Genomic DNA, 26922 nt, shown 5'->3' with positions numbered 1-26922 from the left:
GTGGTAATAAAAAACTAAGGCTGCAATCCTAATCACACGTACCTGGGACTAAGTCCAGTTGAATTCAATAGGGTCTATAGGATCTACATAGGATTGCCCTGTAAATTACTTACAGTTTGTTGCCTTTTAATGGTACTACAAAATCCGTCACCTGGGGCAGGATATCTCATCCTGCCTAAAGCTGGAGCTGGCCATGGCACCCTGGCTCTGAAAGTCTGAACTGGCAGGAAGGAATTGTGAGAGTAAGGAATTCCTTACAGTAAGGAATTGTGAGATCTCACTTCAAAGAAAGCAACAGGGGAGATATACTAAACAAAAGGGGTTTTTATTGTCCAAGTAGTACAAAATCGTTTATACAACCCATACTGTTAAAAATACTTTTAATACACACACATGTGAAAAAATAAGCTTTACCTCTTCTATAGCAGTCTACGCATTATATGACCATGTTGACAGTATCTTGCTTTGCAAGATGGTTGTAATAAACACATTGAAGCAAATATACACACTGCAGTCACATTCCAGAGATTTTTACCAAGGGCAGTAGAAGGTGCACCACTGTGCATGCAAGGTTTTTCCCAGTCTGCTCCAATACAGTTTTTTCATACGTTTTTATGCAGTTTTTTAATACATTTAGAAGGTGCAGGTGTCTGAAATCAGCCCCTCTCTAAACACGCAACTGACACGAGAGCCCCAATTGCAAATCAGGTGTTGGATGCAGAGTTCCACCAGCATCTCTGCAACTTTCTACACAGGTAGCACTGCACCCAAAAGCATATGGAGACTGTTTAGACTGGCTTCATTGAATCAAAGTTCAACTCTTTTGCAACCGTAGGCACTTGTAAAAGTATAAAAGATAAAACTCTAAAATATTCTATTGCAGGAGAAGTTGGGGGATGAAGAGTCTTTCCAAGTCACCCTTCTCCACATTTTCCAACCCTGTTTAAGGGCTGCTCATTCCCAAATTAGCAGCAAGCTTTTTTTTTTTTTTTTAAAGAAGTACCACACAAGAAATTCCTCACACAGGCGACATAATCCCAGCCAACCCAGATTCACATTTCCAATCCAATATGACAAAACTACAATATCAATCAGAGTTGACTACGCGATATAAAATGCCAGTTCAGAATCAATAATGTTTCCATGTTCTGAATAGACAAACATTTTCACCTCTTTGCAGTCCCTTCTCAAAATAGCCATGGGGGGGAGGCCATACACTCTCAAGGGACTAGGATATGTAGAAGCTTGTTCCCACCCTGTTTTAGGCTTAACCCTAGCTAAATGTACTGGAACCATGGCAAGGACACATTCATCTTTTAAAGTATGAACAATGCCACCCACATTTCAATCTTGCTATACCAAATCTGAAATTCAGTTATACCTATTTTAGGGTCTGAGTGATCATGACTGCAAGCAAATCAACATTCCAAATACATAAGCACAGTAACCGAAGCAACTGCTTCTAAACTGAAACTTTTATTTGGTTCAAGAAAACTGGACAATCTTATTTACTCAGCAGCATGATCTTGGGTGCGCACCTGTAAGCAACCACACACCGGTTGAAAATATTATCAAAAAGTTGCTTCTAAAAATATGAATTTATCAGCTCCAATAGAGTTGATACATTCATGGGGAATGTCAGCTTAGTGTTTCACACAGAACTGTAGACCCACTCAGCAATATCAATTTCTCTAAAATAAGCCACTGGTGAAGAATTTCAGAAGGATGCTGAGCTTGACAATTTTAGGACCAAAGAGCAAAATCAGCCTAAAAGGCAATGATTTAAGATCAAAGCACACACAAGACAGTGTTGCAAACCCATTCTGACTCACAAATCTGCGAAGAAGAATAAGGTGCTTGGAGATTATTTCTGGATTTACTAAAGCATTTCTCAAGACATGTGAATTGACTATACATCTGCTCGACAGGGAACCCAGTACAGTTTGTTAGAGCTCACTGGCTTAAAGCATTAAAAAAGTAATCATGGTAAGTACACAGAATATAATTAAGCGGCATTTAGCAATAAGTTAAAAATATGGCTCACAGGTTTGGTCCCTTCGCATCAGTTTAAATGCTGTTCTCAGAAATGACCACTGTATCCATCTTTATTCCGCTGAATGTTGGATGCATTAAGATGTGTATTTCTATCACAACACAACAGTAGACACATTTTGGCAAACTTGATTTTGCTTTGTCCTTTCCAAAAAAGATTTAATTTGACTTTGCTTTATTAGATGTGAAAGACTCATACTTTTAAATATAAAAACCGTTGGCCATACATCCCAGCACCCTTCAAATTAATAAAATTTCATTAAGTTTTCAGTGTCTAAAAACAGTTTGCATAGATTCAGTCAAAGAAACTATGCAAGACAAGAAATGCGTTCACAAATCTCTTTCAGGAAATATCAGTGTCCCAATGCTCAGTTTTCCCAGAATGGTTTTCCCTGTGTTTGCATGTGTTCTCTAAAGACCTCCATCTGCAAGAAAAGCAAAACAAAGTCCGTATCACTAGAAGTGAAAACACTGAAAAACGTGTGTTAAAGGTTGCCTGATAACTTGTGAGTTGAAATGTTCACTCTTTCAAGGGACAACATTCTATGCACACACGAATGAAATGAAAAAACTAGAATAGAATGGAAACAGGTTAACCAGCCTGACTGTATATCTGATTGCTTTTGCTGGGCTCAGTGGTTCCTAAATTTACCTCTGTTGCACCACCCTCCATACTGCAGGCACAGAGCTCGGTACTCAGAAGTAAGTGGCAGTGACATCACCACCGATTACTTCTGGGTTCCAAGCACCCAATGAAACACTGAAAACAGAGGCAAGAGGCTCAGGGTGGGCAATGAAAACCTTGTGAGCACTGAGCTCTGATGGTCAAGCTGAGACTCTCCTCCACGGTCTTCAGCATTGCATCTGGTGCTCATTGCCGAGATCACATCCTGTGCTGCCCCACAGAGCTGCACCTCCTGGTTTGATGACCTCTGGGCTAGCTAGTTAAAGAAGATGCAATACTTTTCATCTTACATACTTTTCTTCTAAAAAATGTTACCATCTTTTAAATCTTTAAAGAGACTCTAAGTCCTATAAAAGGATCATTTAAGAACTCTAACATACAGACCTCACATCGGGCTTCCAAAATTTTCTACAACCAGCCATTATTCTGTCCCAGTTCTCTCTCTCTTTTCTTGGTTAATAGGAGAGTCATTCGAATCCTTTGATGCCTGTTTCACAACAGGTGTCACCGGCACCTCTTTAGAGCCTTCCTTAACAGGAGTAGCTGGCATTTCTCCATTGACACTTTCCACACCACTGACTGACATCAAGTTTTTACGTTCCTTTGAAGAAGACTTGTGCTCCACTTTTGTGACTCTAAATCTAAAAGAGAGAAAAAATGGAACTATTAATAGGATTCAACTCCCCTGCCCCCACTGTCATCGTCTCAACCAGCCCAATGAGTCAAGTTCTATATGAACTGAACATTTTACAAAGCTTTCAAGAGAATGACAAAGGAGTTGACTCTTTGAAAGACATAAAAGATAGCCTGCTGAGAGACTAGGCGATAGCCAAGAATTCCTCCCAAAGCAGAAATGCTAGCCAACAAAGCAATGTAGAATAGTTTCCAAGAGAGCAGAAAGTTTAAGAATCACCATTGTAAAACAACAAACTCCAAAAGTGTAACTACATCAATCATTCACTGAAAAAGCAACCAAACCAATCACGTTCTGTACCTCTTTTTCCTTCCCTAACTTAAATATAAATTTATAAATATAAATTACCAAAATCCAATGCTAGCATTCTTAATGGGAAATCCATGCAAGACATGAGAGGAAGTCCAAGAGGACTCTGCACCATCACAGAAACCTCTGGGGCATCATGTTTATGTTTTCCAGAGCTTCTCAAGCACACATTCTGCTGTGAACCCATCCTCCGAAATAGTGCATCAGCTAAGGAAGGAATTCTATCCCCTACGAAATGGGCAACTCCAGGTGCCCAAGTCACACCTGTTGGCAGCAGCTGCTTGCTCCCTATTTATGCCAGGCTGGCTTGACAAAATTGCAAGCACTAGTTGATAAAGAAATCGAATTTGTCGACTATGACGATAAAACAACTTTTTAAACAGAAATCATACAAGTGAAATACCTTACTCCTGAACTATGATGACAACTCACAAAAAACACATTTACAGCGCAATCCTAATCTTGCGTGGAAGCCAGCACAGGCTTCCCTGCGCCTGCTCTGAGTGCCTAAAGAGCTGGCAATGCTGGCACAAAGAGATGTGCTAGCCTGCCAGATAAATTCCTGGTGCTGGCCAGCACAGGTAAGTTTGTGCCAGGTGGTATGGAGGGGTAGTGGGAGTTCTGGAGGCAGGGAAGAAGGTTTGGGTGGAGGAGGGTGGAACAGGAAGTGGATTGGGGCTGGGAGGGGGTGGGATCAGCAGCAGCACACACTGCATCCTAACCCCGTCGCCTGCCCAGACAGCCCTACATGGGCATCCTGGATTTGCACCAGCAAAACAGCTGGAACAGATCCAAGAAGCCCCATAGGGTTGGCTGGGGCTTTAACCGGGATAAGGAGAAAAAAATATTCTCTTAGACTCCAAGGTGACCTTGCTGTCATCTTCTAAGTCATCTTCTAAGCTACAAAGAATACCACATAGGCCATGGGGCCTGGCTGTGCCAGTGCAGTTAGATTGGGCTGTTAGGGAGTCTTACATGGGCTCGCCTCATGGTCCAAAAGGGTTATTCTAGAAACACTGGAAGAGTACAGATCCATCAAGGGATGGAAGACTTCTCTCTATTTAAACAGACAACTTGCAGCAGACTTAGAAAGTGGAAATTAATATGTGAATCTGGGAGCCCTACAGATGTGTTTACCAAGTCTTTAAATTTGCCTTGTGGCCAAGAGAGCCTGAGCTATGCTGCCTGCTCGCCCCACACCTTGTCATAATTATCTGCCTCTATCTGTTAATCTTCCTGATCACCAATTCCTCCCTTTCCCCTTCACATCTATTATCTTTACTACAGTGGCAGTGTTATGCTGCATTGAAAAACTACAAACAAATAAAAACTGAATTTTTTTAAACCTTGTATCAATTAGAATAATTTCAGTTGTCAGCTGCAACCTTATCCCTTCTCAGTTACATCCCACACTTTTAGCATCCTAAGAGTTTTTTTTAAAGGCTTCAAAGCACTTTTTGCACCACGTTTTATCAATGCTATTTGGTATGTGCCGTTTTATTGTTTTTTAATTATTGCATTTTTTTTCCCTTTTGTAAGCTGCCTGGGTGCCCTGTGATGGGAAGAAAGGCACGATAAAATTATCTTAAATAAATAAGTGCAACCAGGCAGATAGCTTAGAACCTGGAACCTTTAAAGATGACAGCAGAAAACCTGTACAACAGGCTATGAAACACAAAGCTCAACAGACACACCTTCCCACAGACAAAACTGTGACTTCTCCATGCCGAGGTTTTCTGGGTTCTTTAGATTTTTTAGCTGGACTGAACAGATGCCACCTTTTCTGATTGCAACGGCTACAACCGCCTGTCCCGGCAGCCCCACCAACTGTATGCAAGTGATGACCTCGGCAGTTATGTTTTGACGGAGGTCCTCCAGGTGACGAAGGAGAAACTGGACTTGTCGGACTGCCTGGAGTAGTTGGGCTTAAAAAGAAAAAGAAAGGTTACAGGAAAAGAAATACACAGGTTCTTTCTCATTTCCCGTTCCCCACACACACACCTGCTCTTGGATGAGGCAAGCCTGTCTTTCTCACATTTGAAACATTATTGAGAAATGTATGCACCACTTATTAGATGCTATGTCATCAGTCGTTCCCTTCTCCTTGCCTCTAATACCTCAGGAAGAGTTAGTGCCTAATTTTTAAAGAGTCAGACATCAAGTTTCTTCATTTAAATGTTTGTTCATGGGCTGCCTTTTAAAAACCCAGTAAAGGATTTCAAAAGAATTGGAAAATCCCACAAATATTGGGGAAAGGCAGTGCATTAAAGTCATTAAAACCAACAAACACAGACAAACACAGCATCAGGCGGTGGGTGGGTACTGGGTTTGCAACAGGATAAGCACCAACTAATCTGCGCTTTGAGCAGCTGGCTTCTGCTTTCTGACTTTACCAGTAACCCTGGAGAAGCAAATCATTTGAACAAATTACAGCAAGTGTGTAGCCAGGAGAACACAAACAACATTGTCAGGGGTTCTTAAAATTTTTTATTAACAACAACCCCCAATATGTCCCTATACCCACTTCAACAGACTACTGAAATCATCATCATTACCAGTCCTATTAGAAACCAATATGACTTCTAAAGATGCTAATAGTTTTTACTTTATATTTTGGGTTTATTTTACATATGGGTAGCTAGGAACAAAACATCTCAATCTGTATTGATAATGGTGATAATTAATCTAATTTAATAAGTTTTGTTTTTTTTAACATTGTTCAAAGATAGAGTCATCTATCCATCATTTGGTTCCCATACCCCCAAGGGTGTGGATACACCCAGTAAAGAATTCCTGCTCTATATGCTTCCTATGAACGTATAACTTGCCTTGGTCTTCCTACCTTCCCCATGTTGTCTTCCCTGATGAAATTTTGATTGTTGAACTTCTAGAGAAGGTGTCTGGTTTTGTTTTTTCTTACATACCCTAACAAAGTGTGCATATAAATACATATATAATATGGAAAAACATATGATATTGAAAAACAGCTATCTCAGCCATTTTCAACCACTATGCTGCGGCACATTGGGGTGCTGTGAATGGTATCCATGTGCGCTGCGGGAATTTGGGAGAGTGTTATTTATTAGTAGGTCCATTAGGGGATGTGACACCCCCACCAGCAGTGTGGTGTGCCTTGTCAATTGTCAAGAATCTGATGGTGTGCCTTCCCTATGTGCCTTGAGGTGAAAAAGGTTAAAAAATCACTGAGCTGTCATATTAAGCCTCACTATGATTTTCAGCTTCATCATGCATGTGTGTCAACCAATCCATCTATAAGCCAAATTTGGAAAACAAAACATTAACCAAGTAGCAAAAATAAGCTTCATTTTCACCGAATAATTCACTTGAGAAATCCCAAATGAACTGAAAACTTCAACAGACTCAAAAAGAGTTTACAACTTATGAAGTTTGTTTGTAGAATTGTTTAGACAACTTCTTTGAAGCCATTTAAGAAAGGGATAAAGTATTAAAATGAAAAAAGTCATTACCTTTCTGGATCATATACAGAGTTATCTGCCACCATGGCCTTCAGTACATCAGCATTAGCTGTAAGGATCATAGATTAAAAAAAAAGTTTAACATTTTTTGGATTCAGTGTCTTTGTACAAAGTTGGCTTCACTTAAACCTTATGCTGACTTGTAAGCAATAAGACCAGTTCTAGTTATTACTCAGAAACTATTTATTCCCAGGGGAGAAAAACGTCTTTGGCTGCAATACTGTGTACACTTAATTGGGAGGAAATGTCCCAGTGGATTGGGTTGCAACTAACTGAAAGACTGGACAAATGTCTATTACCATTTCACTGTTTCTTGGATATATTTTAATTCAAAGGTCTTCAGTTACTGATTGGTAGCTTAAATGCCAAGCTTCAGAGTATTAAAATAAGTCTTTTGATAATTGTTTAAACGCATGTACCAGCCCCACTACAGTAGGCCTTATAGCCCCAAGTCTTAACAGCACATTCCTGTGCCAAATTAAATCATGTGAAAACAGGAAGGCACTCAACAAAAACAAAGGCTGGAATCCTATGCACTTTCCTGGGAGAAAGACAGGCAGGCACATGGCAGGTTTTACTTCTGAGCAGATAAGCATAGGTTGGTTGGTTGGCAACCTTCAGTCTCGAAAGACTATGGTATAAGCCTACAGCACCCAGGATTCCCAGGCGGTCTCCCATCCAAGTACTAACCAGGCCTGATCCTGCTTAGCTTCCGAGATCAGACGAGATCGGGTATGTGCAGGGTAACAGTTGCATAGTGCTGTAAAGTGCTTTACGTCTTGCTGATTTTATTCAGACAGAGGTAAATATGCAGGGCACAGATAAACTAAACTGCACCATAGTTTAGCCATGTGGGCTTATTTTTTTTCATATTATGACTTGGGAGTGGGGACCTTTGCCACAGTCCCAGCCCATATTTCCTCCAAGAGCAAAGCTCCCAATCTAAATATATGCAAACTTTGTGGGAGAGCCCTACATTTGCAAAGGTACTTTTTTTTAGTTTCTGAACTCATACATATAAAAATGGACAACATGATGCATGCTATGAACCAGAAGCTATAGATTAAATACCTTCAGAACTTAATAAAAACTCAATATTGTTATCTAAGGCAATAGTAAGAAATTAAATTTTACAGATCTATATGTTCATTAAGCAAACACATACCTTCATTTTTCATTATGTAGTCAACAATATGTCCCACAGTGTCATTGTTTGTAGAGTCATTCAACTCTGCAAAAATAAAATTTAATCATCATTATGCATGTCCTTGGAAAGCCATGAAATAGACCGAAAAGTTAAATGAGAAGAATCCCACAAATTATAGGAAGCAAAGATCAAAGCAATACTTTTCATAAATTTTATAATATATGTTCTTACTGGTAGAATTCAACTAGCAATCTAACATGCAAGTTTACTTAGAGGCTTCCTGGACACCTGTGGAAGGCTGAAGATCTGCTGTGTAAGGTAGGCCAGCAAGGGAGGTAGAATGGTGTACAGGATGGCAATACAGGGGAGGGGGTACACTACCCACAACCAAGTCAACACATGCTATGCCTCTCTTTACATATTACAGTGACAGTGGGGTTTTGGTAATTTATCCCTACCTATTTTCTCACCAAGCACCTCCTCTTCTTGCTCGGCTTCTGTTGTACAGCGATAGCCTCTTTTCTTTAATATATGACAGATGAGGACACCCAAGAGACCCAGGCAGAAGAAGAAAGGAATCAGGGCATAGGCAATATATCCAGCCTGCGAGTCTGAAGGTACACTTCGAGATGAATTTCCAGAGCCACTGTGACTTGCCAGGATAACAGGGTGGTCTTCATTCTCTAAGAAAACAAAAGAAGATCCCTATATTAGCTAGGCTTATACAGAGACAATATTTTATGTTTTGACAGCTGTACTTTCAGTCTAGATTAGAAGTAGGTCTTCTGGTCTTGCTTCCAGTATGCGCTATTTCAACCAATGAGGATTCTTTTTTTGAAACTTATTGTCTTTCAGCCACAAACACAAACTAGAACACAGAAATTACCGAGCTTATAACACATCCACCACTAAGCAATAAAAACCCAAATCCTAACCAACTTTCCAACACTGACACAGCTGTGCCAATGGGGCATGTGCTGCATCCTGCAATTGGGTAGCAGTGACGGAGGCCTCCTCAAGGTAAAGGAATATTTGTCCCCTTACCTCAGTGCTAGAAAGTTGGTTAGGATTGCGCCCAAAGTATACTGTAGTGTGAAATGTATTTTTCTCTAAGCTAACACCAGTTCCTTCAGAACAATATTTGTGATGATGGGGGCTTTACCAAATCCTCAATGTAGTGGACATACTGTATAAAAATAAAATCTCGAAATAAAATCCTACAGTTTCAGCACACTCACACAGAGCTTCTGACTACAAATCCACAGCAAACCAGTTTCTGCTTCTGGAAAGTCTGCAAGTCTCCAAATCTAAATGCATTCTAAACATCTACCATTGGCTGAGCATTCCAAGAGACCAGAATCAATTCACAATTGATTGATGAATTGACACAATTCATAGCTAAACAGGTATTTTGCCTGCAGTGACAACATTCCTGTGGAGAAAATACCTGCAACTACAATAACTTTGAAATAAGTTCCCCAAAATTTAGAGTGAAAAAGGAAAACCTAGGACCTTATACACACACACACTTTGGTGTCACAATGTTGTGCATACACAGAACAGAAGTGAGCCAACCAATGGGAACTGTTACATCCAGGATAAACTGGTTTAGGAGAACAAGGAAACTCCAGTACTCAATTACGTATTCTAAAACATGGGAAAATATGAATTAACGTATTCTGAGGCAGCAATCCTAAACACAGTTACAAGGAAACAAGTTCCATTGGAAACATTTTACACGTGCAGCTATGCAAGAGTAGCCAACAACAAAAAACTGCATTTCACTGTAAACAACCAACCAAATATATTTAAATATTTGTTTAAATATTAAGCATAGCTATATTTTGTAAGAAGTTACTAATTACTGTAATACACAAGTTTTGTTAAAATGTAAGTCAACTCTTCCAATCAGACCTGATCTCAGAACAAGAGACATACCCATGACAATCTTCAGATCATCCCATCATAACTTCTTTTCCCAGTGGCTGTTTCCCAGGGTCTTTCATGCCCCTTTTTTTCAAGATCAAGATGGGGGAAAGGAAACTCTCTTTTCATTTCTTTTGCTATATAAACCTTTCAGTGAACCTTTGTTGAAATGTGGCATATGGAAACATATTACTCCGTGCTTTTGCTTTACTGATGCCAATGTTTGATGAAGTGAAGGACTCAAAAGCAGATCTGCACAGAGAAGTGCATTTGCTTACAGCTGCTATGACTTTTGAGTGATCACCTTGCAGGAGAGATCTACAAGGCAGTTATGCAGAGCTGGGTTCAGGATTCTGAGGTCACTGTGCCCTTTTTAATCAGCAGAGGGTAGAGGAATAGCCATCCTGTAGGGTAGAGTAAACTAGGTTTCTGACCACAGTTTTACATTCATAGATCTCTCTCCAATTTGTATTTAGCTTTTCTGTATCTCCTGCAACAGGACCTCCAACGTGATTAACTGAGCAAAGAGGCACCTTTTAAAGCAGTGTCCTTATTAAGCAGAAGGAGAGTGATTGTCCCTCTTTACCCCAGCATAGTGTCTTTTCAACTGGCTGGTGTCTGTTCATCATCGTTATCATCATTAGACTGTGAGCCCTTTGGGGACAGGGAACAATTGACTGGTTGATTTTATTATGTAAACTGCTTTGTGAACTACTCTGGTCAAAAAGCGGTATGCAAGTATTCTTAATACTAAATTAGGCAGTTTAAAAACATAATCAAAACGCAGTACAACAAAATTATATAAAAGCAGCTTATAGTAAATAGTTTGAGAGGGAAAAAGAAAAAAGTTAGAGATTTATTCGCCCCTCCCTGGTGGTCCACAGGTGCAAACCTTTTATTGAACTAACCTTTTCACATCTGTTATGGTTCTCTTGTGTGAACAGAGGCCAGCTTTCTGACAAAATCTCATCCCAAAAAGGACACATTTGTGCTGTTTCCCACATGGGTCACTGGCTTCCCTTTGGGATTAGAGCTCTTCCCACACTGAGCAAATGTAAGGGTTCGCTGCAATGACGATCTGCTTGATTCTCACAAGCTGAAACCTCTTGGGAACATTTTCCCCCACAGTGAATGCATTCAAGCATCTTCTAACGCAGGGGTGCTCAGACTTTTTTGGCTCGAGAGCTACTTTGAAACCCAGCAAGGCCCGGAGATCTACCAGGGTGGAAGGAAGCATCTGACAGACACCCCCTTTGATGTATGGAGCCCCTGCTGGACCAGGTCAGAGGAGGCCCACCAAGTCCAGCTTCCTGTGCCCCACAGTGGCCCACCAGATGCTTCAGGAAGCACACGGGAGGCCTGTCCTCTCTCCCCACCCCACATACTGGGGGCAGCCACAGGTCCCCCCAAGAGGCACATGCCCAGCCTTGCTGCACTACGGGGGGGAGGAGCTCCCCACTGCCCGCCCCCCAAACTCTTTGTGGCTGCACCCCGAGACCAGCAGGGAGAGGGAGGCGTCGCAGGTCCTCCTCGGAAGGGGCAGGGGGCTTCCCCGTTTCCATGGAGAGGGGCTGCGCGTGCAGGCGGCAGGCGGGGGAGACACTGCTCCCACCAGCCCACCTCCTGCAGCGGCGGGGGGGCCAGGGGGGGTCGTTTCACCTGTCAGCCCCGACCGAGAGCAGCAGCGGCCGCAGCACTTACCTCTGGGCTCCTACAGGGGCGGCTGGGCTGGGCATGGTTGGGCTGGGTTGGGCCGGACCTGACTGGAAGGGAAGGGGAGGGTCACTCAGGGCTTCCCACAGCAACCGCCATCAGAGCGACTCCATCTCGAACTCCTGCCCCTCCCCCCTTCCGCTACGGAGCCCCAGGAAGCGCCTCAGTCCAGTGCAGCCCAGCTCCCCCTCCCACAGCCGCCCACTTTAGCTCCTGCTCTTCCGGCATGCAGCGCCACGAAACTGATGAAACTGACTAGAGTCTAGTCAGTTTTGTTGCTGCATGCCTGAAGAGCAGCTAAAGTGTCAGTTTCAGTGTCAGTTTAGTGTCAGCTAAATATGTCAGTTTCATCTAGACACTAGTCGAAACTGACACATTAACAGTTTGGAGAGACAGGGCTCCGTGATCTACTCATTTTGCCTCACGATCTACCAGTAGATCGCGATCTACCTATTGAGCACCCCTGTTCTAATGTTATATCAGGTCGTGCTTATTTTTAAAGCTCTTTTCACAGTCCAAATTCTGATGTGATCTTTCTCCCCATCCATATACTGGCACGTTCCTATAGGATTTAACAATAGACAATGTTCCTACAATGGTAACAGCATCTTCTCTCTCCTGCTTATATTTTCCTAGGGAGGTTCTAGGGCTAACTGAAGCCATTTCATGATGTGATGAAAGGTACAGTTTCCTTCCAGTGGTGGATTCTCTGATGTTTGATAAGGTCCAAGCTCTGTCCAACCTTTCTATTATGGTCAGCATTTAAGCCTCACTCCACCATGCTCTACATTCTGTCTCCTTTTGTCATCTTCTGGGCAGAAAACAGATACATCAATGTCTTTCTCACATCTGATGCTTTGCTTATTCACTGGTTCCAAACACTGCTCCCTCTTATAACGCTGTAAAGTCTTATCTTTTTCCAATGACGTATTATTTGATTCCACCCGATTAAGAACTTTCCAGAGAGGGAATCCCTCTCATTCTCTCTCTTACTCAGCAATGTTTCCACTACATCCCATTCCTTTTGACTTCCCTGCAGAGCTGTCCAGTCCACGTTTCCAGTGATACAATCTGGCCTGTATCAAAAGAATTCATAGCCATTTCCTAAAATGACCTCTTTTGTTCCAGTTTCTCAGGTCTTCCTTCTGAAAAACAAACTCCTCTATGAGGGCTACCACTTGGACACACTCATGCCTAACCCTGCTCTACATGCCTACAGGGAGGGTGGCTAGGAACATTTCCAAAATCAGCAGTTCAAAGATATCACCTTTCATGTATCTATTTTCAGTCACCAACAGTTCCCAAAATTCAAGATTATCGCATCTCAGCTCCTCTAAGTCCTCACAGAAGAAATGCCTGAGGTGCTGAAACTGCATGTCCCTTGCAAGATGGCTGCCTTCCCTTCCTATTAGTCTCCCTGTTCTGAACACAGAGGCTGTTGAAGGTCTGTTGATGCTCTCCACTGAAAGCTGGCAGGAAGACAGCCACCTCCCTATCCTCAAGGTCATCAGCATTCCAATATCACTTACTAAAGGTGACAAGAAAAACTTCAGAAGGATCCTGGAGTGTGGGCTCCTTAGACAGTGAAAGGAGCTATTGCTTAGTGCCAGAGTGCACACACTGCATGCAGAACATCCCAGAGTCAATTCCTAGTATCTCCGAGTGAGAGCGGAGGAAAAAGTCCTGTCAAACCTTGGAAAGCTAAGACACAGCATTAGCCCATCTATGAAGCATCTGCAAGAGTGTACCGCAGTAGGCCCTCAGAATCCATGGGGGTCCATTTCCAGAACTCCCATGGATACTGAACCTGCAGATAATGAAATCTGCCTTCCAGTCATGTCCTACTGAAGCCTTCTGAGACACATTTCTGGTTTTCTGCTAAACCAGAAGCACTGTTCAGAAGGACTCCCTCCCGGTGTGACCAGAAGAATCTTCCAGTTGCATCCGGGAGGTACAGTGAGGCCCTTCTGACCCATGTTAGGTCAAATCCATGGGTCCCAAACCTGCAGATAAGGAGGGCCAACCAGTACTACAAGCTGTATTACAAGCTATCAGTGGTTGGCAACCTTCAGTCTCGAAAGACTATGGTATCGTGCTCTGAAAGGTGGTTCTGGAACAGCGTCTAGTGTGGCTGAAAAGGCCAATTTGGGATTGACAATCCCTTCCACACCGGGAGCAAGTGCAGTCTGTCCCTGGTCTGTCTCCCTGGCTATGGGCCTTCCTTCTTTGCCTCTTTGCCTCAGACTGTTGGCAAAGTGTCTCTTCAAACCGGGAAAGGCCATGCTGCACAGCCTGCCTCCAAGCAGGCCGCTCAGAGGCCAGGGTTTCCCACTTGTTGAGGTCCACTCCTAAGGCCTTCAGATCCCTCTTGCAGATGTCCTTGTATCGCAGCTGTGGTCTACCTGTAGGGCGCTTTCCTTGCACGAGTTCTCCATAGAGGAGATCCTTTGGGATCCGGCCACCATCCATTCTCACAACATGACCGAGCCAACGCAGGCGTCTCTGTTTCAGCAGTGCATACATGCTAGGGATTCCAGCACGTTCCAGGACTGTGTTGTTTGGAACTTTGTCCTGCCAGGTGATGCCGAGAATGCGTCGGAGGCAGCGCATGTGGAAAGCGTTCAGTTTCCTCTCCAGTTGTGAGTGAAGAGTCCATGACTCGCTGCAGTACAGAAGTGTACTCAGGACAAAAGCTCTGTAGACCTGGATCTTGGTATGTTCCGTCAGCTTCTTGTTGGACCAGACTCTCTTTGTGAGCCTGGAAAACGTGGTAGCTGCTTTACCGATGCGTTTGTTTAGCTCGGCATCGAGAGAAAGCTGCTTTACTGATGCATTTGTTTAGCTCGGTATCGAGAAAAAGAGTGTCGGAGATCATTGAGCCAAGGTACACAAAGTCATGGACAACCTCCAGTTTATGCGCAGAGATTGTAATGCAGATTGTAATGCTTGAAATGTAATGTAATTACAAGCTATAAGACTCTACATTTTGCTTAGGAAAACCACAGAATTAAATGAAGGGCCTAAGTTTTCTGTAATGGTTGAAATGACACATAAAGCAGTGCTACTCAAAATGGTGTTCTGTGGACCAGTGCCAGTTCACGAGCCATGAGTTGTCAGTCCACAGCAAATTCCAGAAAAGAAAGTAGTAATTATATAGCACATATGCTACCAGTCCTGGTACACTAAAAAAAAATTGCAGGTCTGCCACATCACATAGTTTGAGAAGCCTTGATGCAGAAGACAGCTGCAAGGCCCAAGTTACTGTGAGCATTCCATAGGCAATGTGGAAAAGGAGAGTGGCCTGATCTAGACACAAAAAGATATAGATGGAAAGAGATGTGCATGCATTCATTCAAAATCAAAACTTCTCTCCAAGTAGCATTTATAACAAGGGGGAAAGTAGCAAATTTCACTACTACAAGGAATTCATATCAAGAGATATTTCAAGCAAACAACCAACTAGTTTTATATAAGAATCACTATGCACTGAAGATTAACTGTTCCTCAAAATCATTTTTTATTGCCAATGTGCCTCTAGATTTCAATTATTCTTCTAGAAGGGCTTATACAACATACCAAACTGAAAATGTCCAAAGCTCTAATAGTGCACAATATTACTTCCCTAATCCTAGACCCGCCCACCCCAAACCTCATTTTCAGGAAGTGCAGAAAGTCATTCTTGCTCCGGTTTTGAGGCAACTGGAAATTTCTGGCATTTTTATATTTTTATTTATACATACAATGTCAGTAGTGTAAATGATGCTTCACAACAGAAGACAAGCCCAACCCGAAGAGTTTACAATCTAAAACCAGAAACAAAGGAGTTAAAGGGAGAAGCTATAGGGTGTGGCTTTACACTGAGCAGATTTCTCTTCCAAATTATAAACAAAGCCATGATGATGTATGAATAGCTGTTCCCACACTTGGATAATCCTCATCTAGAAAGTAGAAGCCTCAAAGACTAGAAAATGTTTAACCACCTTCATTGTTTTCAATCATGCACAGCCATAAGGTACTACTAGATCTTCTGCCTTTCATTCAGTTGTGGCTCAGGATAAGTTACAAGCGCCACCTCCCCCATATCTTCAAGGGACACAGGTAAAGGAAACAGATACAGTTACAGAGGAACCCTAACTCCACGCTCCCCCACACCCAATACCTTTGATTATGTGGTTTATAGTCACACAATGGAACCATGTACTTGCTTTAACCAGATGCCATAAGCAGCAAGGCAAGCAGGCAAGCAGCCTGCAGTTAGAGGGGACGACTCAGCAAACTGAAACAAAAAGCAGGAAGCATGTCACTGAGTTTCCCCTCTAGCTGCAGGCTGCCTGCTTGCTTTGCTATCAGCTTTCTGCTTATAGTGTCTGGTTAAAGCAAGTACACAATTCCTTTGCACAACCATAAAAAAAGATAATCAAGGTTGCAGGGGACACTGGGAACCGTGGATAACAGGGGGATTATTGTAATGTTAAGACCACGATCCTATTCACACTTACCTGGGAGTAAGCCCCATTGACCGCAATGAGATTTACATCCCAGAAGACATGCATAGGATTGGGCTCTAAGTCAATTTCACAGGAAATAAAGATAACTTTGGACAAAATTTGACACAGTCTCCCATCGCCATTAGAACTGAGCACCAGACACAAAAGTCTGAACATACCATCACCACTAAAGGTTCAAACTAGAAGAGATTTCACACACTTTGGAATTGCTTCTCTTCCCCCCACCCCTCTATTCCAGCGATACAATGTGCGACACCATGAGGAAAAATGATTTTTAAAGGCCTCCAGGTTCTATGCAACTCATCCTTGCTGCTATTAGGCATTTAACATGTATTTTGGACTTGTGTGCCCCCCTTCCCCTCTAAATTGCAGCCATGGTAAGGTCCAATTGATGTGGGGAGGTGCTTCAACCCTTTGTTCCTTCCACAGTCTAGATCCTGATCACCAATTCCACATGGCTATCATTTCCTCCAGTGAAATATCCTGGCAGGGAGAAATAACCACTATAGGGGATATTCTAGAGTGGAATTACATTATCCAGAAACATTAACAATTCAACAAATGCTTCATTCAAGTTATCAAAATAAGGCCACTGTAAAGCACTGCATCACAACTTTGACAAACATTTGAAGAACCTGCCCTCAGTGACCTCAGCCAAACCAGTACAATGTCTCAACTAAACTAGACAAATTACTAATTCCAGACTGATTTTCACACTGGAAACCACAGGCCCATCCGCACAGCTGTTGTAAAATGATTCAAGTTAGTTTATTCCACACAGAGGAAAGTGCCACACTTAGTACAGGCAGAAGGTTTTCCTTGCTTTAAGGACAGTACAGTCACTTTTCCTAGAGCACCATAACCAGGGAGTGGCAACTGAGTGCTTGCAGAGAATAATGAGGAAGCTGGTTGACAGACAAATCTACACACACCATTTCCTCTCAGATTAAAAAAATAATACGGATTAAATACTACCACTAAAGCAACAAGAAAAGGGAACACAACAGATACACATTCATATGTTTTAGGGCAGTCAACAGATTGAATTTTAATTGCTTCATCAACTCACTTTTAACTCAATGGGATTAGCACAATGAGGTTTTATGGGAGGGGCAGACTATATAATAGTTTGCTCCATCATGTCAGTCTGGCTAAGGAAGAGCTATTAAGTATTGCTCTGTGTGTAGTTTTCAGGGACCTTTCAGAGACCTCTCTCTAACATCTGTAAATTAGTGCTCCACTACAAATATCTCTGAGAAACAGAAGTCTGCCTGCTCACAACTGCATGCAAAGATCCTGTGGATGGCTGGGGGCAGGGAGGCAAGGCTCAGAACACAGAAGTACTCCTTGCCTTCAAAAAGTGTGAGAAAACACTGTTTTAATGGATTTATCCAGGACATTTAAAATACGTGCATATTACCAAGTCCTCAATACAGGTCTCTGAAATTAAAACAAAAACTAAGTTATCCTTCACTGTTAGAAGGAAATGCCATCATACTGTATATCCTTTTCAGTTGTGCAAGAGTAACACCCTAATACCAAAAGAACCACAAATAAAGTACATCTTTAGACCACAGCCAGGAGCTTGGAGATGAATTTTATCAGGGGGTACAGAGTTTCTTTTGGGCCCCTTCCCAAAGAGGGAGGAGTGAAACAGAATAGGGGGGTTGCAAGGGGGGCAAAACAGGCAGGGGAAAAGTAGCAACAGCTGGAATAGTCTTTGGAGTCCAGGTCTACCAGTCTTCCCAATGCAAAGCTCAGATCTACCTGCCTGCCTGGTGTTGGCAGGTAGATACAGTAATACGGAAAACCAAACCAAACCTACGTCTCTCTAAAATCTTTTAAATATAGAAAATCATTGCAGGAGATTAGTATCATTGTATTTAGGCTCACATTAAAATGGAGCATGTGCTGTGTACACCAAAACTGACTTCTGCAGCAGCTGTAGTCGTGCAGCTGTGTCGCTGAGCTGCACACATGTTGCATGCATGTTAAAAATGTTGCATGCTGGCAACCTTCAGTCTTGGAAGACTATGGTATTGCGCTCTGAATGGTGGTTCTGGAACAGCATCTAGTGTGGCTGAAAAGGCCGATTCGGGAGTGACAATCCCTTCCACACTGGGAGCAAGTGCAGTCTGTCCCTGGTCTGTCTCCCTGACTATGGGCCTTCCTTCTTTGCCTCTTTGCCTCAGACTGTTGGCCAAGTGTCTCTTCAAACTGGGAAAGGCCATGCTGCACAACCTGCCTCCAAGCGGGCCACTCAGAGGCCAGGGTTTTCCACTTGTTGAGGTCCACTCCTAAGGCCTTCAGATCCCTCTTGCAGATGTCCTTGTATCGCAGCTGTGGTCTACCTGTAGGGCACTTTCCTTGCACGAGTTCTCCATAGAGGAGATCCTTTGGGATCCGGCCATCATCCATTCTCACAACATGACCGAGCCAACACAGGTGCCAGTTAAAAATAAAATAAAATAAAATAAAACAGTGATATACCTAGAAGAAAAATGTGTGCACTGACAAAATCTTTTTTTCCTACCATTAATTTAAACAAGTGTTTCTTGCTATGTTCACAGCCCTCCCACATGTTCTCAGATACAGAAATATTTGTCATTAAGCACCATAAATTTACAAACAAATTTCTGCAAGTTTAGCAAAGGTATGCAGGCTTTGCCCTTGACTGGCAAGCTATCTTAACTAGTACACCAAAAGAAGCGCCTCGGAGAAATTTTGTCTTGATCCTGTCATTAACACACAGTAGGTCATAATGGTCAGATACAGAATCAGAAGAGTGAAATTTCACTGAAAAGGGACAATACTTCATGTGTTTTATCCTACGAATGCATCTACATTTGGAGCTGCTCCCCAAGTGTACATAAGAAAGGGCAGAGACAAGATCAGTGCTGGTCTTAAGACATCCCGCCACCTGATGCAGCAATAAATGGACACATACTGTGCCAACTAATCCCTACAAAAACAGTTATTTGCTCAATGGGCCTTCTTTTGCCTGATAGAAGTTATATCATTTTAATATAAAGAACTACAGCAGTGTTTCTCAAACTGTGGGTTGGGACCAAGTGGGTCGAGACCCAATTTCTGGTGGATTTTGCAGAGCCACCAATGAAAACACAGGTGATGGAAAGATCAGATAATTACTCAAACCGTAAGGCTACTCAAAAAAAAAAATCAGCTGCTAACTGTCCTGCAAACAGCTGAGCTCCTGCAGTTTGCAAGCTTGTGTTATAGGAAGATATACGTTTTGAACATCTGTTTTTATGGGGGGTGTGTGTGTGTGTGTGTGTGTGTTCCCCCAAGTCCGTTAATGGCAGGTAGTGATGGCAGGTGAAGGTCACATAATAAAGCCCCTCAAACCTTGAGACTTTTCATTAGGGTTGCCTCATTACAAGAACTGGAGTTTTTTGCAACTAAAATAAATATTTCTTTCTAGAGCACCTTTTTTAAAGTCACATAAAGGTCCCAAGAGTGTAATTTTAAAAAGTGGGCCCTGGTGCTAGAAAGTTTGAGAACCATTGAACTAGAGACATCTTTTATTTACTTTCATTATTTTGCAGTTCCCGAATATTTTAGTTCAGGAAAAGCTTTTCCAGTTGCTCCAGCCACTTGTACAAACTGGAGCAGAAGACTAACTAGTGATCACCTGAACCACAACTTTAAGGGAAAGTGTCAGCAATATCAATAAACCTGAAGACAAAATGCAACTGAAGTGCTCACACTAATGTTCAGTCAACAAAAAAACATTTGAAGAATTGGACATTCTAACATTATCTTCTTTCCCTAAAACAACATAACTCAGCACCACACACACATTACCACTGTAAATTATACACAAGCCCACACCAGGGTCATGATGGACAGAATCAGCCCTCCATTAGAAAAAGCAAACCTATCCCCGAAGAAGATTTCATTCCCATGCAAGCAGAAGGAGAATCACAAATCCTTTAAATTTCAATTTGCGTCCCCCATACCAGCCAACAGAAAGGATTTAGCAATACAAAACTATGGTTAGTAAAGGATCACAAAATGGTAAATATAAGAAAAGATGAAATACAAAACTACTATTACAAAATAGTACTATTTATTACTAAACAGTAACTTACTAAACTTTTCCGTAATAGTAATTACTATTAATTGCAACGGAGTGAAAGAAAGTTACAGTTCTCATCTTATTTAAAAAAAAAAAAGTCCCTTGATCCACCCTTACTTCCAACCTTTGCCTCCAAACTCTGGTGTGCTGTTTACTCCCACTATTTTAACTGTTGCTCCGCCAACACACATCTTGACCTTTGGCAACCTGGTTTCCATCATCTGTATTCAGCTAAAAATCACCAGGCTTTTCTAGACAGCAAGTCTACTGTTTTCATCCTTATCTCTGCCCTTTGATACAGTAGTTAACATCTTCTTGTTCAATTCCTTACATTCACTAGGTCACTGTGATTCTAACCTCATCTGGTTATCTTACTACTTAACCCTTTTCCAGGATATTTCCATGGAGGAAATCAGGTTACCAAAGGTCAAGAAGTGAGTCGGAGAAGCTACAGTTAAAACAGTGGAAGTAAACCGTTTTTGTGTGAAAAATGGGAAGTAACTGCTGACTGGAGAGAAGGGCTGCTTAGACAGCCATGGAGGACATTGGAGGGGACTGCAAGCCTCCAGGAGTCTGCAAGAGGCCAGCTCTGTCCCTCAAGGTACAAAACAAGCCCCTTGGTAGCGATGAGATTCAATTGCACTGCCGTTGCCACCCCCACCCACACAAACACCTGGTTTCCAACTCCCCTGTAGGGTTTTGGGAACCACTGGGTAAATATGTATCCTTGACCAGAGATCTTCCACAGTCCATGTTACAATCAATACTATCAGGTGCAGATACAGAATGAGAAGTCGAGACACAACACTGTCTCCAAACACAACATTCCAAAAGGACTTTGAGGCACGACATTCATTTTGCAAGGATTTTGGAACATTCCAATTTGAAGTGAAGCAATGATATTGCAGGCAAAGATCTCCTACAAGCAAGCATCCACATTTTTTGGTCATCACCCCTGCTTGTGATGAGGGGGCTATTGTTAGCCTCTTGCATGGGTGATGAGAGGGCTCAGCCTTCCTCCCCACTTTGAAAATAAGAGAAGCAAGTGCAAATTGTCTCAGCAATAATGGGGCAATTCCTGCCTCTTCCCAACTCTGAAGCTGCAAAGAATCTGGGGTTGTTTGGCCACTGTGTTAGGTGCATCGGTCAAGCCAGAGAGTTTGCACCATCTGGTGCAAGAGCTCATTGCGTCACCTCCATGGTGGACCTCCTCCTGTACCAGACTATACAGAATAAATTACAATTATCCTACACACAACTTAAATGCAGTGGCATTACTAGGGTTTGAGCAACCCCCACTAACTTTATTTTACTATATAACAGAACTGGTCAACCAACAGTCAGTAACCTACAAAAACCAGTGATGACACACAGCTGAATTAGAGTTCTAGTATTAGCTCTGATACATGGAAATGAGAGCTGACTCATGCTAACATATTTTTGGTTCCCTGCTGTGTCATCACACCTCATTGGCTCTCAAAACAATCAATCTCATTGGTTAGTTTTGAGTTAAGAAAATCCACTCTTTGTCACACAAGGCAATTGTGTTTTCCTTTTCTAGTTATCTGCCCGTAACTTTTGATAGACTACAGATATTACAAAGTGGTTTGTTTCATTACATTCTGCATGGAACTCCACATTGAATGCTATATAATAGTATTATTTGAAAATAATAAGATTTCAAAATGTTGGCCAGTGTGTTATCACAACCCCACCTCCACCGAGTGCATCACCTGGAGTTGAACACTCCCTGCACCCCCTAACAATGCCACTGACTCAAGCATAGCCAAACAGTCAAGCTCAGTGTTTTTCTCCACTACTCAACAGCAGCAGAGAAAAGCACACAGAGGGGAGAGGGCAGGCAACCATAATTGGGTTAGGAAACCAAAGCCAGATAACAAATTGTGGAAGGTTACCCAGGAGAATACTACAATATCTGAAGATTAATATAGTCATCTTTCAAACACAGGCCATGCAAAACAATTCATTAAGCAATTCTTAAAGAAAAAATAAGAGCAGTACAGTTCTTTATTACTGGTTGCATCATTTCCGTTTTAAAGAATTAGAAAGGACTTTTTACACAAACCACCATTTTCATGGCTATTTGTCTTCCATGGGAATATGGTACAAGACTTGAAGTTCAGACTACTTAATTTTCTGGCATTGCACGCATACCAATAGTACTATAAGAAAACATTGCAAGACAAATTAAAGATTCCTAACTCACTGCACTATTGAAGCTTCTCTACTCAAAATAGGCCCTGCCAAGTTTAATTTCATTACGCATCCTCCCAAGTTCAAGGCAATTTATGATATAAAAAAAACATGAACATTAAAAAACCAATATCAGGAACCAAATTAAAATACCCACAGCATTTCAACAGCAGCTGAACAAAACAACTCTTGAAATTTGGCAAGCAAAAGCCTTTTAGAAGAAGTTTCTACTCCCTCTATAAGGCTAAAAAGGCTAAAAAGGAACAGATCCAATTCCCTTTAGAGCAAAGATTCCAAAGTTTTAGAGACACTGCTCCTCACTTCTCCTCACACATGATTTACATGGTTTAGGCACATGATTTTCTCACATGATTTAGGCATCTCCTCACATGGTTTAAATATAAGAAGCAGGGCATAATCTACAGATTTCAAATATCAGAAGACGTCATATAGCAAATTATTGTCTAGTGTGCATGCATAGGATTAGAAACATTCAGAGTGGTTCTCACTCTGGTTGCTTATTTGTACTTAGCCCAGATAGGTGAGCATCTGAAGTATGCCTTTAGATCCACATATAACTAAAAGCAATTTCTTACAAAAAGACGTTTCAAACCTGGCAGGATTTTACAAAAAAAAGTAGTGTACCAGCTATTAGTATTTATATACCACTTTTCAATGAAAAGTTCACAGTTTACAGAGAAAAGTCAAATAACTAATGGCTCCCTATCCCAAAAAGACTCTCAGTCTAAAAAGATGTAAAAGAACACCAGCAGGCAGCCACTAGAAAAGACACTGCTGGGGGTGAGACAGTCCAGTTACTCTCCCCTTGCTAAATAAAAGAGGAAGACTCACTTAAAAAAGTGCCTCTTAGGTGCATGAGTATACAAATACATATTTTTTCTTTCAAACTACTTGGAATTGTCTCACAACTAGAGGTGCTTGTTTCCACTAAGATAGGATTGCAGTCTAACTCTTATTGAAAACAATGGCTTACTTATTATGAATAAAATAAACACCATTTTCAAACATCTCCACTCATAATACCACATGTACTCATATTAGAGATCCAAAAGAAAACAAGTTTACAAATTTCTTGTAACGAGAAAACCACGTGAGTAACTTCAAAAAGTATATCAGGGATACAATAATCTTAACCCCCTCTGCAAGGTTTTGCAAAACCAATTTCCAAGAACTTCCCATTACACAGTTGCAGCCAACACAAGTTCGCAAATTCTCTTTTCAATGTCTGAGAACAAGTAATGGGACCAGAAAGGTCCCCTCCACTCCCAATTCAGTATTAAACCCTTGATGATCACCTTTATCTCATAGAAACAAAAGAACACTATTGAAAATAAGTTACAAATCATCTCATGACATACTATACTACACATAGTGTGTATGTACCTGTGTATGTAAGTTTTATCGTGAAAACTTATACACATCTTCTCAGAACAAAGACCAACTGAGTTCAATGGGGCTTACTCTAAGTGACTATGTGGATTGCAGCTTTGAAAATAATTATAGGGGAATTAATAGGCATATAGGAATAGAATTAATAATACATGACACTATCAATTATTTTTAAAAGCAACTACCCTAAGGGCAGATTCAAACACTATCCTTACCTCAGACACAAAACAGGCAATTAACAGTTGTTGTTTTTTTTTTAAAAAAAAAAAAGAAAGCTTCCCTGTCAACTTCCCTAAAAAAAGAAAGGTAAGAACCATCAACACCTGAGCAAGAATTAACCTATCCGAAAAGACTGTACTGTATGAAAGAATGAAACAGCCTTGGCCCTTCTTGACCCAACCCAACACTACTGATCCACAGTAGTTCCCACAACCTTTTGCTTGGAATAACAATAACCAAAGCAGACAAACTTCAACTCTTGTGACTTCTGTAGCTTGTAAATTAAGGGAATTCAGGACTGGAAGGGAAAATGCATTCAGAGAAATTTAAAAGAGAACTGGGGGGTGGGACGGACGCGCGCACGCGCACACACACACACACACACTTTTGATCCACATTAACCTGGAGCAACTGCCACCCCACCATGACTGACTGTAAAATATGTAGAAAAATATACAGATATGCGGAGTATACTAGTAACCTCTAAACGAACAAAAAGATGATTGCACCCACACATGCAAATGATAGCTAATCTGTTTTTAATTATTTGAACATGCAACTCAAGAATAACAAAACGGGATAAGATTAATAGCCCAGTCCTAAACAGGTTTATGCAGAAATCCCTCTGGATTCAATGGAGCTTATTTCCAAGTTCGCGTGCATAAAATTGGAAACTTCTGAACAAGAATCAGTACATCCTGAAGCTGCAAAATTCATGCATGCAAAGGCGTTAACAGACAAGCTGTATGTAGTTTCCAGATGGGATAATTCCATACCGGCAAGTCTCCTTGCTGTTAACCACGTTAGTGCAGCAAAACACATGGGATCATCGCATGCAATGTTCTACACACAAGTTGCACAATAGAATTCCTATAAAGAATTCCCTGGAGAAATTTTGGAACAGCAAGTTCATAATGACAACAGGATCTGACAGTAAAGCAGAAGAAACTGAAATTACTTCAATAGGAAGTCTGCAGTTTGAAACAAGAATTCCAACAGCAGTTAGAAAAGACTGAAGAGAGAGATGGGACACGAAAGGGGGGAACCCTCTATATTAAAAACATGTATATTAAAAACATGTATATTAAAAAATATATACACACACATGGTATATATTCAAACTATAGGAGACAATCAAGACTGGGCCAGGGTGCCAAGGGATTCACCTGCCCCCTGTCAAGCAATCTGATCCTGCCCAAACAAGAACAGCAGCAGTGAGCAGAGTGCTCTTTGCACAGACCCAGGCGCCCATATGAAGTACTGCTTCATATTTTTCACAGCAGAACCCCCTTCTGGTATTCAAAAACAGGCTCTGCAACTCCAGTTAAGTTCTGCACAGGACCACACATAGGCGGAGCCTGATCTACACAGAGAGAACCTACACAGGAAAAGAGAGTGACAACTGTATCCTGGAAGGAGATGAGAAAGAGGATGGTGATGCCTGGATACAAGAGAGGACCAGTGGTGTAGCTAGAGTGGGGGCAAAGCACTAAGTTTTGCAGGGAGCCTCACCACACCTTGCAAGTGCCCCCCCTCCTCTTCTGAGTTATGGGGGGAGCAAAATGGAGGCAGTGAGGCTTAGGACCCAATCCTAGCCAACTGTTCCAGCACCGGTGCAGCCAAAACACAGCACTGAGTGAAGGGAACAAAGGTTCTCATGCCTTGAGGAGGCCTCAGTGCCGCCTCCCTACCGCAGGGTGCAGTGCAGGCCCCCCGGCACGGCTGCATTGGTGCTGGAAAGTTAGCCCTCAGTGCTTTGCCCCCCCAGCTACGCCACTGGAGGACTAAAGCGCAGGACTTTCCTTGCCGTCTCCCCAGCAGAGCAGGGCGCGCAGGAGGCTTTGCCTCAGGCTTCATTTCCGTGCCAGGAGGGGCGGCAAAGGCTTCCCTTCTGCCCACGCCAGCGGCTGTAGAGGCGAGCTGGCAGGAGCAGGGCGCCCGGAGAGCCCCGCTGGAAGCGCCGCGGCGGCGCAGAGGAGTGGGCTCGGCTTGGGCTCCCTTCCTGGCGTTCGCCCCGCGCGCCCTCCTCGCCACCCACCGAGGATGTCAGCCCAGGCGGGCGAGGCGGCGCGCGTCATGGCTGCTCCGCCGGGAACCATCGTCTCTCCGCTCCCGGGGCGCGTCCCGCAGCTCCTCCAAGCAGCGCGCTCCGGCTGACGCGCACCCCGCCGCGTCCCGCTCGCCTGGAGGCAGCTGCTGGCCAAACCCCGCCCGCCATCCGGAGCCCGGCTCCGCCCGCCGCGCCCCACTGGGCATGCCCGGCCACCCCCTTTCCTCCTGGGTTTACTTTGCACGGGGAGGGCTGGCCAGTTAGGGGAGAGATGGGAAACTGTGGGTCGCAAACCCACTAGGTGGGTCGCGAGCCCCTTTCAGGTGGGTTCCCATTCATTTCACTATTTCATTTTTAATCTATTAGACTTGATGCTGCCATGGGATGTGACTGCATTTG

General features: G+C 42.5%; 1 protein-coding gene and 1 pseudogene across 1 annotated transcript; both read right to left on the bottom strand.

Annotated features, from left to right (window-relative positions):
• Positions 1-306: 306 nt before the first annotated feature.
• On the bottom strand, positions 307-26645 carry RELL1 (RELT like 1). The gene is made up of 7 exons (XM_066632403.1): positions 26512-26645; positions 8843-9067; positions 8403-8468; positions 7229-7286; positions 5435-5665; positions 3122-3378; positions 307-2477 (listed from the first exon to the last, which is right to left on the bottom strand). The coding sequence occupies exons 1-6, from the start codon at positions 26570-26572 to the stop codon at positions 3159-3161; spliced, it is 861 nt and encodes a 286-aa protein (XP_066488500.1). The 5' UTR covers positions 26573-26645; the 3' UTR covers positions 307-2477; positions 3122-3158.
• On the bottom strand, positions 7879-7995 carry LOC136656623 (5S ribosomal RNA; annotated as a pseudogene).
• Positions 26646-26922: the final 277 nt, after the last annotated feature.

This window comes from Tiliqua scincoides, chromosome 6 (genome assembly GCF_035046505.1).
Source record: "Tiliqua scincoides isolate rTilSci1 chromosome 6, rTilSci1.hap2, whole genome shotgun sequence".
Taxonomy (NCBI): Eukaryota; Metazoa; Chordata; class Lepidosauria; order Squamata; family Scincidae; genus Tiliqua; species Tiliqua scincoides.
Note: the sequence above shows the minus strand (reverse complement) of the source record. Positions and strands in the feature narration are given on the sequence as shown.

What these genes read in the sequence shown, in the direction of transcription:
- RELL1 (XM_066632403.1), bottom strand. Translation starts at nt 26,572, where the DNA reads ATGGTTCCCGGCGGAGCAGCCATGACGCGCGCCGCCTCGCCCGCCTGG. An exon ending in TCTGTATATGATCCAGAAAG is followed by an intron (nt 5,666 to 7,228) that starts GTAATGACTTTT and finishes TTTCTTTTTAAG; the next exon opens with CCCAACTACTCCAGGCAGTC. An exon ending in ACAGTTTTGTCTGTGGGAAG is followed by an intron (nt 3,379 to 5,434) that starts GTGTGTCTGTTG and finishes TCTCTCTTTTAG; the next exon opens with ATTTAGAGTCACAAAAGTGG.